Source organism: Schistocerca nitens, chromosome 5, assembly GCF_023898315.1.
Source record: "Schistocerca nitens isolate TAMUIC-IGC-003100 chromosome 5, iqSchNite1.1, whole genome shotgun sequence".
NCBI classification, from domain to species: domain Eukaryota; kingdom Metazoa; phylum Arthropoda; class Insecta; order Orthoptera; family Acrididae; genus Schistocerca; species Schistocerca nitens.
In genome coordinates, this window is record NC_064618.1 from 756,215,749 (window position 1) to 756,230,967 (window position 15,219).

At 41.3% G+C, this 15,219-nt stretch overlaps 1 protein-coding gene across 1 annotated transcript in view; it reads right to left on the bottom strand.

Moving 5' to 3' along the window:
- The window catches only part of LOC126259831 (heterogeneous nuclear ribonucleoprotein A1, A2/B1 homolog), a 132,857-nt gene that overhangs the window by 117,212 nt on the left and 426 nt on the right, over positions 1 to 15,219 (bottom strand). Inside the window, exon 2 of the mRNA XM_049956875.1 lies at positions 2,263 to 2,416. Coding sequence (XP_049812832.1) covers positions 2,263 to 2,416 — 154 coding nt within the window. The remainder of the gene's footprint in view (positions 1 to 2,262; positions 2,417 to 15,219) is intronic.

Genomic DNA, 15,219 nt, shown 5'->3' on the forward strand with positions numbered 1-15,219 from the left:
TTTGGGAGTGGCTCTGCCTGCCTAGTATCGACGATGTGACTTGTATAGGAGGAAGTCGATCAATAGTTCGTTAAAAGTATGTTATAAAATGTACGTACTTGTTGCATAAATTGATCATGAACTTTATGATGGCATACTTGAGAAGTGACTATTTGTATCACGTAAGACAACTTAAAGTGTACCAAGACCTTGCAGTTTGTTTTTGCTGTATAAGCTAAAGGAATGTGTAGAATATATTCGTGCGGTGCTTTGTTATAGTACTTATTGAGTTATTAGCTTATGCTCCTCTTTATTGTATGTCATACGAGTAAATTTAGTAGCAAGGCTTTTGAGACAGTTGACTTTGATATATTACTAATTAAAATGAAACAGCTGAATTTGTGAAACAGCGCAATACACTAGTTCGAGAGCTACCTCAAAAACAGAAGTCAACAAGTCATTTGTAGGTCGGAGAAGTCATCATGGAAAAAATCTGCGCTCTAGAGTTCCCCAAGGCTCCGTCCTTGGTCCATTACTTTTCTCACTGTACATTAATGATATTTCTTCAGTGATTCACTCCTGCAACTACCATCTATATGCCGACGACATCCAACTGAATATAAATGCAAGCCCCAAGAATATTTCTGACGCACTAGCGGGTATGAACACAGATTTTTGCACTGTTTCTCGATGGGCACAGAACCTAGGTCTGAAACTAAACCCCAAGAAATCCCAGCTCATTCTTATATCTCAACCAAAGTTAATCAGCCGGTACTTTCGCGAAACAGTCCCTCAAATACTCCTCAATGATACCCAGCTACCATATCAAAAAACAGTAAAAGACCTTGGAATAATCTTGGATGAACACCTACACTGGGAAGAACAAACAGTCACAGCTTGCCGGAAATCGTTCGCCTCCCTACGAGCAATCCAAAAATTTAGAAAAATTTTTCCAACCCATGTTAAACAAAAATTAGTCCAAACACTAGTCTTGCCTAATCTATACTACTGTGATGTAGTTCAACACGGCACAAATAGTAAAAATTCGAGATGCCTCGAGCTAGTGAAGAATGCTTGCATTAGAGCTGTGTGCAATATACGGTTGTATGATCATATCAGTCCTTCATACTCTCAACTAGGTTGGATACGCCCACATAAGGTACGCGATCTCCACACGATGTGCTTACTTCATCGATATCTTAGTCACTGGTGCCCCCAATACTTACCTTTCACACTAAACACCTATCATCATTCCACAACCGTAATACAGATCGGATACATCTAGCGTCTCGGCTGTACCTCTACATAACACAAAACCTTTCTCCGTGTCATTCTCCATCTCAGCCATACGACTATGGAACGCGCTCCCCTGTGATCTGCGTCTTATCCTGAACCACTCAACATTCAAGAGGGAACTCAAAACTTACACATTAGGGACGGTATAGCCACCATTGTTGTGCCCCTCTCATCTCTTTCTTTCTCCTCTCCATCATAGCTTCGAATTTTACCATTCTATTTCTCTTCCTCTAACCTAGCTACCTCTTCTATATCTCTTTCACCCTGTTCTATCGTCTTATGTCTCTGCTCGATGTGAATAACTCACACGCTGCAAGAACATAACGGGAAAATTCCCAACTAGCAATAGGACTGACATTCATAAAAGAAAAATATGTTTACTTCATATACGTAGTCATTACAATTATTATTATTGATTGTTATAATTATTTTTTGGTTGTTATAATTATCCTTGTACTACTGTTATAATCTCTGTTTTTTTCTTTAACATTAATACTGTATAACACGTAGTATGTCCATAATGTTCTGTACAAACTGAAATTCGTTCAATTTGAGTATGCCTGGTTAGGTGTAAGAGAGGGCCTGAAGGTCCTAATCTTGCCAGGTAAAATAAATGCGTGAATAAATAAAATAAAATAAATTAATTAAATTCCAGCCACATAAAAACATCATGACACTAAACAGTCAGCACGTAATGAGATATAGGTATACTTATTTTGAGAGTATAACGTATCTTTAGAGGCTGTAGGCGGTGGAAACAAGTGAGGGAGATGTGATACAAAATTCAAACACAAATTAGAGTGGAAGCAGAGAGCAGTTTATTGGCAGCAACAGTGAGTGAGTAACAGTGGCAGGTGAGGCTTCAGCTTCAGCCGTAGTGCCAGCCGCGGCCTCCCCAGCCGCCGCCGCCCCAGCCGCCGCCCCAGCCTCTGCCCCCGTAGCCGCCCCCCCAACCTCTGCCCCCGTAGCCGCCTCCCCAGCCTCTGCCTCCCCAGCCGCGGCCCCCCCAGCCGCCGCCCCAGCCGCGGCCGCCCCACGCAGACTCGGCGGTTCCCAGCGTCTCCTGCGCATCCTCTGGCTGTGGATCGACGTCTGCGGGGATGCAGAAGGCGACCGTCACCGCCATCGCTAGCACCAGCAACTGAAACACAAAGCACGAATCTTAGAACACCTCCTGGCGCCAGTGTTGAAGCAAATATCTGCAGCCTGACTTGGGAAGCATGCAGAGATCACGGTTCGCTTCCAGACCACAGACATGTCCATCTTAGTTCCGCATCTGGAAGGACGAGTACTTGTTCTACTTAAACCGTTCCATTTCTTTCTACTAGAAACCACTTCAGATGGATTTCAGTATGATATGAACCCCCTTAACTGGTATTTTCCCCAGTGTTCTTTTTCCAGATGTGATGTGTTCAGCCTGTAATTACCTAATAAATACTAGCAAGCCTTCAGGACCTCGTAGTCTTTAAATTATCTTAAACTGCAAAGGTTCGTAAGTGTAATGTGCTGGGTTCTCTTCTAATATTATGTTATGTCTTGGACGTTCGGGATTTATATTGTGATACTCTGATGCCAAACAAGCTCTTAACCAGCCAACAAACTTCCGAAATTCAGTACAAGGTACTGTTTATAATGTCTTCTACTACGAAGTTCTTACAATCGAAATTTAGTTTCTGTAATGCATCTGAAAAAAAAAGATAAAAAGTAAGACTTTCGGTGGCAGGACATCATATGGTGTGAATGAGAGTGGATATGGTAATCTTATACACACTGTAGAGTTGACACTGGGACTCAATGGTGAATGCGTCTGGGTTCTATGATATCAGTAGTGCCGTAGCATGCTCCTAAAGTTTCGTAATCAAAGATCAGGTTATAACACTGAAATGTCAAAAGTGTATCTGCTGCCCTCTCTCTCACTACACAGACGCAATAGAAATACGTCCAGAACTTTTCCGATGTGTTCTAGGGGTGACTGGTAGATGACATATTTTCAGGCTACCAGGCGAATTGATAAGCCAGCCGCTGTGGCCGAGCAGTCCTAGGCGCTACAGTGTGGAACCGCGAGACTGCTACGGTCGCAGGTGGAATCCTGCTGCGGGCATGGATGCGTGTGATGTCCTTAGGTTAGTTAGATTTAAGTAGTTCTAAGTCTAGGGAACTGATGACCTCAGATGTTGTCCCATAGTGCTCAGAGCCATTTGAACCATTCGAATTGATAATTTTATTTTTGTGCACAGTTCTGTTGGAGTCCATACAGCTCCAAACATCTCACGAAGACGACTGAGTCACTTGTCGTAATATTGTGCAAAAAAATGGAATTTTTAACTCGGTAGGAAACTCTTAGTACGCCCTAAATCATATCCAACAGAGCACTGAGCTCTATCCTGAAGTGTCGGAAATTCAGATTTATTTTGGGCAGTCTACAGCTGGTGAATAAAGACGCATGGAAAAATCAGTTTCCACCAGTGAAGTAATTCTTGCTCAGTTAGTCCTGGAAAATAGTAATTCGTATGCTCTATATAGTATATTAGAAAAATATTTGCGTCACTATGCATCTGCTGCAGCGTGATCAACCGACGGGACATCAGAGTTACCACGTATGGAATATGTCCTGTCATTTAACGTGTATTCTAATAGCGTCTACAGTATGAATTTCATGTTTTTGAATTTCTTGTATACATCAAAACTGAACAAAAACTAGATAATTGCTCCATGAAGGATTCCACTTCAGAAAGCATGTTCTTCCTGGCATGATGGAAGAGTCGATTTTCAAATCAGAACAAGCCAGGGCCATGTCATCATTGTAGTACACTGCCCAATAAACAACAGTGATATCTAATCTAGCCTTAGGGTTGGTGACTGAGTTTAAGCTGTAATCGCCTGTGAAGTGGACAGCTACTATTGTGTGACTATTGTGGTCCTTACTGAAAACTGAAGAATTTATCCATAAAAAGAAAGAAATTGGAATTGATAGTACGGGAACCTTCATTCAATAACTTGCTCAAAGAAGAAGAAAAAGATGTCCACTTCAGGTTATCTCTGTTGCTCAAAGAGATGTATATTGACTGCGTGGCCCTTACGGATGCTGTATCCTTCTTCACTAGGGTGATCACTACGACAGCAAGCAAGATAAGACAGATGAATGAATTAGATGAAAATATTAGGTTTCAATTTTCCCTTCACTGAAGAAATTTCTGTGATAGGTTAGTTGATAATTAATTATGAGACCAGCAAATTGGTCAATTCAGTATCTGAGTAAAATAATCCATCAGAATGAGTAATATTAGCGAGAGTTACTATTGGAATCGGAACAAATGGTTCAAATGGCTCTGAGCACTATTCGACTTAACTTCTGAGGTCATCAATCCCCTAGAACTTAGAACTACTTAAACTTAACTAACCTAAGGACATCACACCCATCCATGCCCGAGGCAGGATTCTAACCTGCGACCGTAGCAGTCGCGCCGTTCCGGACTGAAACGCTTAGAACCGTTCGGCCACCGCGGCCGACTGGAATCGGAACAGATTAAGTATATCACCTGAAACAAAATTCTGTAGGATCAAAACTACGCATACAGAAATCAAATTCAGACACTGTACATTCCCGGTTGAATCGTATGTAAAATGGGTGTATCAATGAATAGCTGAGCCAAATCAGTCAGTCAAACGATTTATATCTAGGAACGCAGATCCCAGAACTGAAGGATAGTATTATTTCGTTCCCTATACCTTAAAACAGCCGCCAGTGAAGCCAATATTTGAAAAAAATGAGCATCTTTGGAAGTGTAGAGATAGTTTTTTCCAGTTATCCACACGTGAATGGAGTAAGGAGGAGGCCAGTAATATATTATGTTCCCGTTACAGTATGGTAGTAGGTGTAAATTCCTTCCTCTATCACTGGGAACAAAATCTGCGCATTTGGCTGAAATGAGGACTTTCTGTTGTTGATGGCAAGTCATCAGTGAGTAAACCTTGGAGAGCCGACCAGTGTTTTGCACGCGGATGAACGCGGCGCTGACTTGCACCATCGCACTGACTGCAAATGACGCGAGTCTCTGCGGCCCCGCATTCACGCTGAATGGACTTGGATCCTCATTACCATACGAAAGCCGACGTTTCCATTAGTGGGCGAGTGTCTCTGGGCTCTTCAAAGCGGCGCACAACCTTCTGACGCAGCGGTGGCGTTGCTTTAAAGAGGAAGAGACCTTGGGAGCTACGGAAAGAGTACCTCCGACGTCAGACGCAAAAACTGAGGTAAAAATAACTGTAGATAACTTTCGGGAAATACGTCTCTGGTGGCCGAAGTATTGTCGTATTGACAAAATCAGCCTGGGTTAGGCTACTACACAATAAAATACGCTATTGAGTATTTTATTCTGTAAAAGATTTCCTGTAGTCTTACCTTGCGCTTTACGTCTCAGTAACAATAATGTAACACACTTAACAAAGATAGGGAAGAAACAAGTAATACATCGTCTAGAACTGACTTGACTTATTGAAGGAAACATTTTGGTAAAGGTAAATCAGAATGTCTGGTGCGGTAGGTACCACACTAGCTTCCGGAGAGCAAAGTGCTCTGTGGCTAGAAGAAGGCTCCTATAACACTGCATACGAACATTTTTCGTAACATAAATATAGAAATGAGTCATGTAATATATATCTAATAATGGTATCTCTTGCGCAAAACGTAACTCGTCTTTCTTTTCTTTCAGTGACAAACAATTTTTTTGATCTGTGGGCATTTCGTCAACTTGTGCTCATATATTTGTTGATACCTAATGTGTGAGTGCGAAATGTACATGATATTGATGCGTGCCTTGTACATATAACGCTTCAGATACATAGCAATGAAGTCAACAGTACTGAAGACGTAGAGTATGGGTGTTAAGCTTGATTAACTGAGTACAACAAATTAAAACATAAATATGACAAGTGTATCATCTTCCTCTGATCTTTCACCGTTTGTACCGCGAGAGACAGTCCGCTACTGATGATAATCGTCCAGCCATGACCACTTTTTTATTACGCGTGTGATCAGGTAAGATAATATCTTTTCTGTCTGCACCAAAATCTTCTAGCCTAAGATACGAAAATCGTGTCCGCCAAATTTTTACGAATGCCAATACTTTGTCCTGTCTTTGTGTGTGTACGTATTTTAATGTATATTCGCTCTCTTTCCAAGGCTGCGATCAGAAATTACCATGGCGGTTGCTCAGAATGTGAGAAATCGTCTACAAACTACACTCTTGAAACTACACTCCTGATCGAGGTTCCTAAATGCGGCTCGCGGAGACGATCTACCACTGGATTACGTCACTTTATCTCCAGCTGCGGTACTCTGAGTTGATCTGCAACGCCGGGGCAATTACAATCATTCCTGGAGACGGAGGTATTGTTTCTACCTAATTCTGGCATGATAAAGATGTCGTGAGTTTCGCTAAAATATTTGATCCTTGTTTGCAGATTGGCGAAACTATGAGCATGTTCCCGAATGATGTCAGATATTCACAAGTTACGTTCAAATACAGACAGATCGTCTAAGAGAAGATTCGTCAACTTTAACATGAAACACAGTCATGACGGTCCTACTGGAGCAGAAGCTATGCCACAGCCATAAGCAACGTGAGCTAACAACTGGGCTATTTCTGTCAACGAATAACGTCAGTCCCACTACCCGCCGTCACTTGAACAGATGCTATAAGTCGTTGCTGTAAGGAGTAGGTTAGGCCTACGAATAGATGTTAATTTCTGATCATTTATTTTTTATACCAAATCCATCTGTTAGGGATCGTCTATCATCATCTGTAGGGAGACGGCGAAGAAAGGAGTATATGGGAAACACAACCGTAAGAAGGCCTAGAATGTTATTACAAGCGTTGAGACATCAAGGAAGAAAGAAACGGAAGATTAGTGTGTCGTCCTGTCGACGACGAGGTCATTAGAGACGGAGCACAAACTCGGAATTGGGAAGAAAATCGGCCGTGCTCGTTCAAAGGAAGCATCCTGGCATTCACCTTAAGTGATTTATGGAAATCACTGAAAACTTAAATGTAGATGACCAAATGGGGATCTGAACCGGCGTTCTCCCAATTGCGAGTATAATTTGCTGACCAATGGGCCATTTCGTTTGCTAAGATATCGAAGAATATCTTCCAATGTACTAAAGTGAGCCGCAGAGAGAAAAAGCTGTAAGGAAGACAGATACTAAAATTTACAAAACAAACAGAGAAAGACGTTGAGTGTAAGTGTCAATCTGAGGTGAAGAGATTAGAAGAGGAAACTAATGAGTGGTGGCTCAGATCAAACCAGAAAAGACTGACGAAAAAATCCATCTTTACAGTTTTGACCTTTTGTAGACACCTTGTATGTATGCCTAACAGAGCCGTTATTCTGTTGGTATGTAATATTAACTATGTCGAACAGTGTTTGATGAAATTAACGTCGCTTTTTATTTCTCAGAGTTCCCCTGTCGGATTCCTAAACATTTCTTATGATTGGTCCTGGTTGGACTGCCGGCTACAGATCTAGCGGCACACCTCTGAATTCCTTCTATCTACGCCGTTATCTGTTCTGGTGAGGAAGTCAAACACTTCGGAAACGAGTTAAAAGTTAAAATATCTGTGCCATCCGAAGATACTTCCGGATATGTGGATACATTGTGAGAAGAGAAGTCGACAATTTAGAAAAGACCATCTAGCAAGGAAAAATCGAAAGCAGATGACAACTAGGAACAGCAGCCAGTAGATGGTTGGATCAAGCTAACAATACTACCAATCTGCCTCTTGACGTTATGTTAAAAGAGATAAACATAATTGCGAGTGGAGACGTGTAGTCCAAGATTAAACCACGTAAGAAACTGGTGAAAAGAGGTAACGATACCGAGCAATGCATTAACAGACTAATGATGATCCTATAGGTTAGGAAAAGAATTCGAGCGTATGAGAGGTATCTCAGCGAGGTATCTCAGATAGTGAATTGTGGCATGTTCTGTCATGTCATATATATTTCCGAAGAGCGTCCTTCTGACGCGACACAAAACACGTTTACTTTTGGGTGGTCGCTTTCGCCATCTAGGACAACATAGAGCGACTCAGAAACTCATACCTAACTCTGCTAATAATTTTGTTGTTAGTCTGCTCAGCTGAAGTAGCCTGCTGTGCCCACTTCTTCTTGTTTCACATCTCTGGAAACTCTCCTCCACGGTGGGGTACGCAGAACATGGTGTGTGGATTGAATAAACGAATTCACACATTTGATGGGGGCTTTCATTCATTATACCTGTTGCTAATACCACGTCTCTCGGCAAAATCTTTTACTTACCCCGTCACGGTTTTTTTTGTGTACATTACAGTGTTGTCTGTGAACAAACTGAGAGATCTCATGCCGCTGTATAAATCAGGAAAAAAAGTATCGCGACTGCGCGTTACTACCAGACTACAACTACTCTGTAGTCCTTCAGTATGTAGTTCGCAACAGAATTTACGTTGGCTTTTGTACCAACTAACTCAGACTGTTGGAAGACAACAAGGGTACTCGGATTTAAGTAATGTAATAGTGAGAGTGAGAGATCAAGTACCGTGACTTCGGAACTCCAGCTATTACTGCAGACAGAATTACAGTCGCTGCAAAAAACAGCAGTTACGTTTATTACGTGGCACGCGTCGCGGTTAGTCATCCCTATACAGACAGGCGAGAAGACAGCCGCAAGCTTAAGTGGCATTACTCGGCGATTACCGCAAATTGCAGCCTTTGTTCAAAGGGGCGTTGATTTAGCACAGAAAGTCCCACGACCCGTAGCGCAACGCACCTCTTGCAGGGTACTGAACTCCTTGCGTATCTGCGGATTCTTACAAGTGATGCTTCCCATTGAGCATCGTGCACTGTTTTCTCTTCACATGAACTCCTTTCACATGCACAGCTCTCACGTACAGTACCGACGCATCTAGCACCTATGTTGTCTTCCTGTGAGACGTTGCCGAGCTAAAGCTGCGAAGAGACATAAGGTAGGATGAAAGCATTAAATCAGTTTCATGGAAGACGCACGAACTTAAATTTGGAGAGTTCTGGAAAGGTGATAACGTGAGCTTGAGCCTTGTGTAAGCTTTGCTAGAATAACATTTGACAAATTTAAATTGTATACTGGAATTCGAAAGCAGAACCACCTACAGAATATTCAGCAGATTTACCCAGCAAACAAAAAATGGCCCACAGCTTGCACGATAACGTTGTCCTGCCGCAGAGTCAAGGGAACGATGTGTTGTCCTACTGGCTACGAGCACTCTCGGGAAAAAATGGGAATAAGCAAGCTCATGCTTCAGCACCGCCGATAAGAATGTGGCGAAATGGTGTTCCGTCAATCATGAAGAGAGTCGCGTGTAAGTGGGAAAATAAGCAGATGGAGATACTACGCGCCAAGTGACACCAGATGCAGCCCAGTAAAAGAGCAAAGGGGGCGTATTTCTAGTCACTCAGATGGATAGCAGTTGCGGCACTGGTCGCCCCCAGGGAAAACAAGTACCTGTTTACGTTGCTTGAGACATGCCAGATACCATGCTCCATATCGTATTTAACTATATTCTATTTTCAGCAAAGAGAGGCTTAATTTGCCCTTGCAGTATCCATTTCGACACACGTTAGTTTATTAATCGATATTTTATTAGAAAATTATAGCTATTTAAATAACATCGCGAGACGTGCAGACAAAGATATTACTTTGCTGATGCCAGTCCATGTTCCGGCTTTCCTTTTAATTTCGTTATTCAATTTAGAGAGAATGGTACGAGTCCTGGCTGCTACTTCTGAAATTTCCATTTTATTGTACCGAAGAATATCAGATATAGGATCGTTGATTTACTACTTGAGCTTTCAGACATATTAAAATTGCATCGTCGAGTTATTACAAGGGTAAAAAGATTAAGCTCTTCTTATTCTTTGTTCAGTTAATACTGTTCAGAGTTTGTGGTGTCTGCACAGTAATCGACAACTGATACTGCGAGAGATTTTTTATTTTTATGATGTTACCTTCGTCCTCGTATTCAAGTAATCACGTGTTACGGATCTGCATGGGTAATAATGCTAATGAAGTCATAAGGAAAATTTAAAAGACGTAAAGCATGTCATTCAAATATTTCTTCATATTTTTTTATTTGTCATCCAGTTCCATTTATTTATTAAAGATATCACTTCGTCTACCTGAAGAAAAAATGAGTTGAGTTGAATGTGAGATGCTAAACTGTTTGTATTATTTGTATACCTGCTCAAACTGTTAGTTACGAGCGGGATGTGTTCATATTTCCTCATCAGTCACTAATGAACTGTACTTACCACATTCATTGTTTTGTACGTTTGACTATCGTCTTTTCATTTATACATGGTTTAAACAAGACATTTTTATACAATGGAGCATGGACAATGGGGTCAAGAACAGCAATCAGTCACGAAAAACAGGTTCACGTTAGACCTCTGTATGCTCTATGGTAACCAATATTGTTTACTATGAGACACTTTGGATTAATGTCACATGTTGTAATATGCACTGAGGATGAAGACTTTAAATTATTTAACCATACTTATATCGCAGAAAGAACATTAAGAGCGCACTAAACACAAAAATCCCGCCGGCCGGTGTGGCCGAGCGTTTCTAGGCGCTACAGTCTGGAACTGCGCGACCGCTGCGGTCACCATGGCTTATGTGAAATGCTACTTCACATTTGCCTCTTTCAGTTTCAAGTGATAGTGTGAAAATATAGCGATAGGAGAACGTCCTCCCCAGTGCGTGTCCACTGAACCCCAGCACCAGCTCGCTCGACTGTGACCTGTAGTTTCAAAACACAGCTGAATGCTTGGTGAACGTGGGCCTGATAGTATTTCGCACATCGAGAGCTCATCGGGGGAAACCAGCAAAGTATTGGCGCGCGTAGGGGCAGGGCTGCCGTGCCGGCAGAAGACGCACCTGCAGCTGCGTTCCATAGCTGCTCTGGAGGCAGCCGCAGTGAATCATGTACGAGGTCGTACACCCAAGGACGCCTTGACGAGCCGTGGGCTGACCCCTACCCCCTACTGACGCCCCCCTCCCCCCCGCCCCCCACCGCAACAGCCCAGGTATCCTTTTAACACTCTCATAAAAACAAAAGAGGTCTGTCTGTCGCCACGTCACCTGGAGAACCGGTGCTCACAGGGCAGCTACCTGCTGCAGCTGCATTCTTGCTCTTCATTTGTTTACATTTTTACTGCCTTGTCTATTACACGAGACAGTAACTACAGGCACTTGTCACCACTTTAGTCACCTGCCCATAACGTAACTGATCGCGCTCCAAGCACCATACGCTTACTGTTAGTAAAGAGCTTGAGTGCTTCGCATACACACTTCATGAAGGGTTGTAGTTCGTTTAGAAACGTGGAGATTTGTTGATGATCGTAACATACAAAAATGTTCGTTCAGTTGCACTGCATAATTCCATATAATTTGCAACCATCTATCCTAACGACCCTAGTGATATAACTGATTGAATCTCTCGAAATGAGAACAAATAAAAAAAAGTGACGCGTTGCCTGTTCTTGGACGTCACCGGATTTCTGTCCGACAGTAGCCAGTGTCAGACTAGACTTGAGCCCGCGGTCACTGTATTGCCCCCTTTTTCTTGTTGAAAATATTGTTGTACCTACGAATTTCGCGGGCTTCCGTGAGTAAACTGACGTGGAGGTACCCAACAGCGAGAAACTATAGATCATTGACAGTGCGTACTCTTCCACAGCCTGTTTATGTATTCCAACAAGCAATGCCGTTTATGTTCGGTGGTTCTGAAACTAATGGATAAATAATTGAAGGGCTACTAGTGGTTGTGAATGGCTATTCAGTCTCCCCCTGTGGGAAGATTTGGCTCAAATGCCTCTTTGACGTTTAAGTGGTTAGACAATGAACAGTGCCTTCACTGGAACAAAGAGGGATTGGAGAATCGTCCGTAGCTCTCTCTACCTTTTCCTGCAAAGGTTTATCGACATCGATGGAAATCTAAATCCTGATTAGGGGCCATGTAACGGTATTGCACATAGAGATTCAGCAGCCTTTGGTGTATCTATATCTACTCTGCAAGTCACCTATGGCTATGGGTGGCGCCGGCAACTTCTGGTACCACAAACTGACCCCTCCTTCCCCTTAACTGTTCCACTTGCGAATGACACGTGGGAAGAATGATCGTCGGTGAAACTCTGTAATAATTCTAATTTCTCTAACTTTCTTGTGGTGGTCATTTTGAGGGACGTATGACCACACGAGAAAATTAGAGACATTGAGGCTAATACAGAGCCTTACCAACAATCACTCTTCACTTGCAGTCCCGATTGCACACGTCAATAACAAGATGGGCACTTTCAATCTACTCGACCATCTCCAGATCTAAAAACGGTTGTGCAGACTGAAATCATTTATCTCGTAAATGGCATAAGGTAACTCTGCTGCAAATACACTGCGAGACGTGTAACTGTGTTTGCAAGTCTGTGACCAAATCAAGATGATCAGACGAAGATACAATAGTAACATTCCTCTGTCATTGTGGTCAACATTAAGCGAATAGTCAGCTGCAGCTGCATTATTCTAATTTGCACACTGTTCGGTATATTTTTATTTATTTTATTTATCTACTTCTTTTAACACCAAAACCGACGATGGTTGATGTACAAATTTTTAAGTTACAGAACGGAACAAAACTTTAAGGAACCGTAAAGGTCTGAGTACTACATAACGTAAATGATTCGACATTAATACGAGGATCAGAATATAAAAGGTGTAGTACAAGGAAACCTTTTAACCATTATTTGAAAATATATGCTGCATCATTCACAGCTTTAATTTCCGTTGGAAGCGTGTTGAGAATGCACCCTGTACAATAGAGCGCATGAACGTGTTAACGTGTGTTACCTAAGGGTAAATCGGTGTTCACTGCAAGAATTATGCAGTCCGTTTTGGCCACATTTACAATATTATTACCAATGTAAAATACAAGTCGCCGGGGGGCGGATAGGAATTTTATTCCGGATCCTTGAAAATTTAAGTTGCTTCAGCCACGGTACCACCTCGCTCGATCACTTGTTACGAGTAGCCTCTCTTGATAGAATAGTTGGGTGTCTCATTTTCATTAGAAAACTACATACAAAAAAGAGAAAAACAACTACGATGAAAGGAAAAACTCTGTACCTAATAACACAATGCAGCATAGAAGTTGAGTATACGAGTTGACATCCTCATTTAGTTTTCTGTGTACTTGCTCAGACTGGAATAAGACGAGCGGAAATCAGTCTTGAGATTGGTGAAACAACCATTTCTATAACTGATATAGCTATGTAACTGTAAATGTGATTATAGATGGCGAATCTGGGGACTTAACTACAGATTTTCCGTTTGCACTTTTAGAGCCTCATTGTTTGTTTACAAGATACATCGAGAGAGACAAAGGTAATAAAATTGATTTGAATGTTAGCTACTAACTTTGACTTGAATGATGTTGGAAAGAACCTATTTCAGATTCATCTATCACCTCTCCATATATTTTGAATACCTGTATCCTAAAAGTGACGACAGTAATTTGAAGATATCTTTTGTCCTATATGTGCAGCTAAACGATAAATCACAAAGGACGTACCAGAACTGAAATAAAAATGCAGTACATACTCAATATTCTAGTTCATCAATTTTTAGCATGCAAGGAACTGTTGCGCGATCTACGTGAAATGCATTCAGACTCTGAATGGAATACACTGCTCATAATGTTAACGAACAATGAGGTTTATTGTAACATCATTCATTGTGTAACAAATTACCTTCATTTCAGTGCATTAGAATTTGAAAACATCTTCACAGGCACATGTACTTCTTAGGATACAACATAAAAAATTACTCTCAGAGACATGTAGTGCCCGAAGATATCTTGTAAATAACGGGAAACTAAGTCCCAAGGTTTAAGTTGAGAAACTTATTACACAGGTAGAGACGGTTGTATAAGATACGTATTTTTCAGAATAGACAAACAAAATGTCAGTTGAAAAGTGAGAAAAGTTGCAGTCTCAACTGAATCAGCACAAAGGCTTTGGGTAAAAAGTACACTTTATGGAAGCATTATTAGACTTGAACAAGCCTCATACTGCAAGTAAGTACCAGTCAGATTGTGGAGATGCACAGAAAACTGCTTCACAGGTAAAGGAAAAATATTTTTCTATATCCCATATTTGGACTTATAAAATTCTCCTTCAGATAGATTCGCTGTAAGAACGTGATAAACACAGCAAACTTTTAGTTTCGGTCTGAAATATAAACAAAAGTACGAGGCGACAACTACGACTTCTTTTTTCCTTTTTTTCGGGGAAACATCGAGGCCATCAAAAATCCCAGTCACATTTACGATATGTACTGAAAACTGCTATTCCTTTCGAGGAGAAATAGTTTTGGAATATTTCGCTCTAGGAAATTCGTTTTCAAATTTTTTCACTATAGGGATGACGGGATCAAAATATATTTGAAAGTGGTTTGTGCATTCTGCATGAAACTTCTGTGAAGTAAGAGCGAACATTCTGTATATGTAATCTGTGAATATAAGATCGATTTCTCTATAGAATAGGCCATGTGTTAGTTATTTGGTTGCCCTATGAGTTACCACCGTTTAATATCCATTTACTTCGTAGAATTACTGTGAATATTTGAAGATGATAAGATGTACGGTCCGAACGAAAACATGAGAATAGTGAACATTTTCAGAGTGCGAATGAAAATTTGCGGAAAAAGTCTCCTTATATTTCTGTACTACTAACTAATGACTAGAGGAATGGAGGTATAGAAACGGGCGGTAAAGAAAAATAGGAAAATTTGTTACCTGCGGATAATAGAGGAATATGGACAACAATTATGTAGTCAAACACATCGCAGTGTAAGAAGAAGATTTGTGTACGAAATAT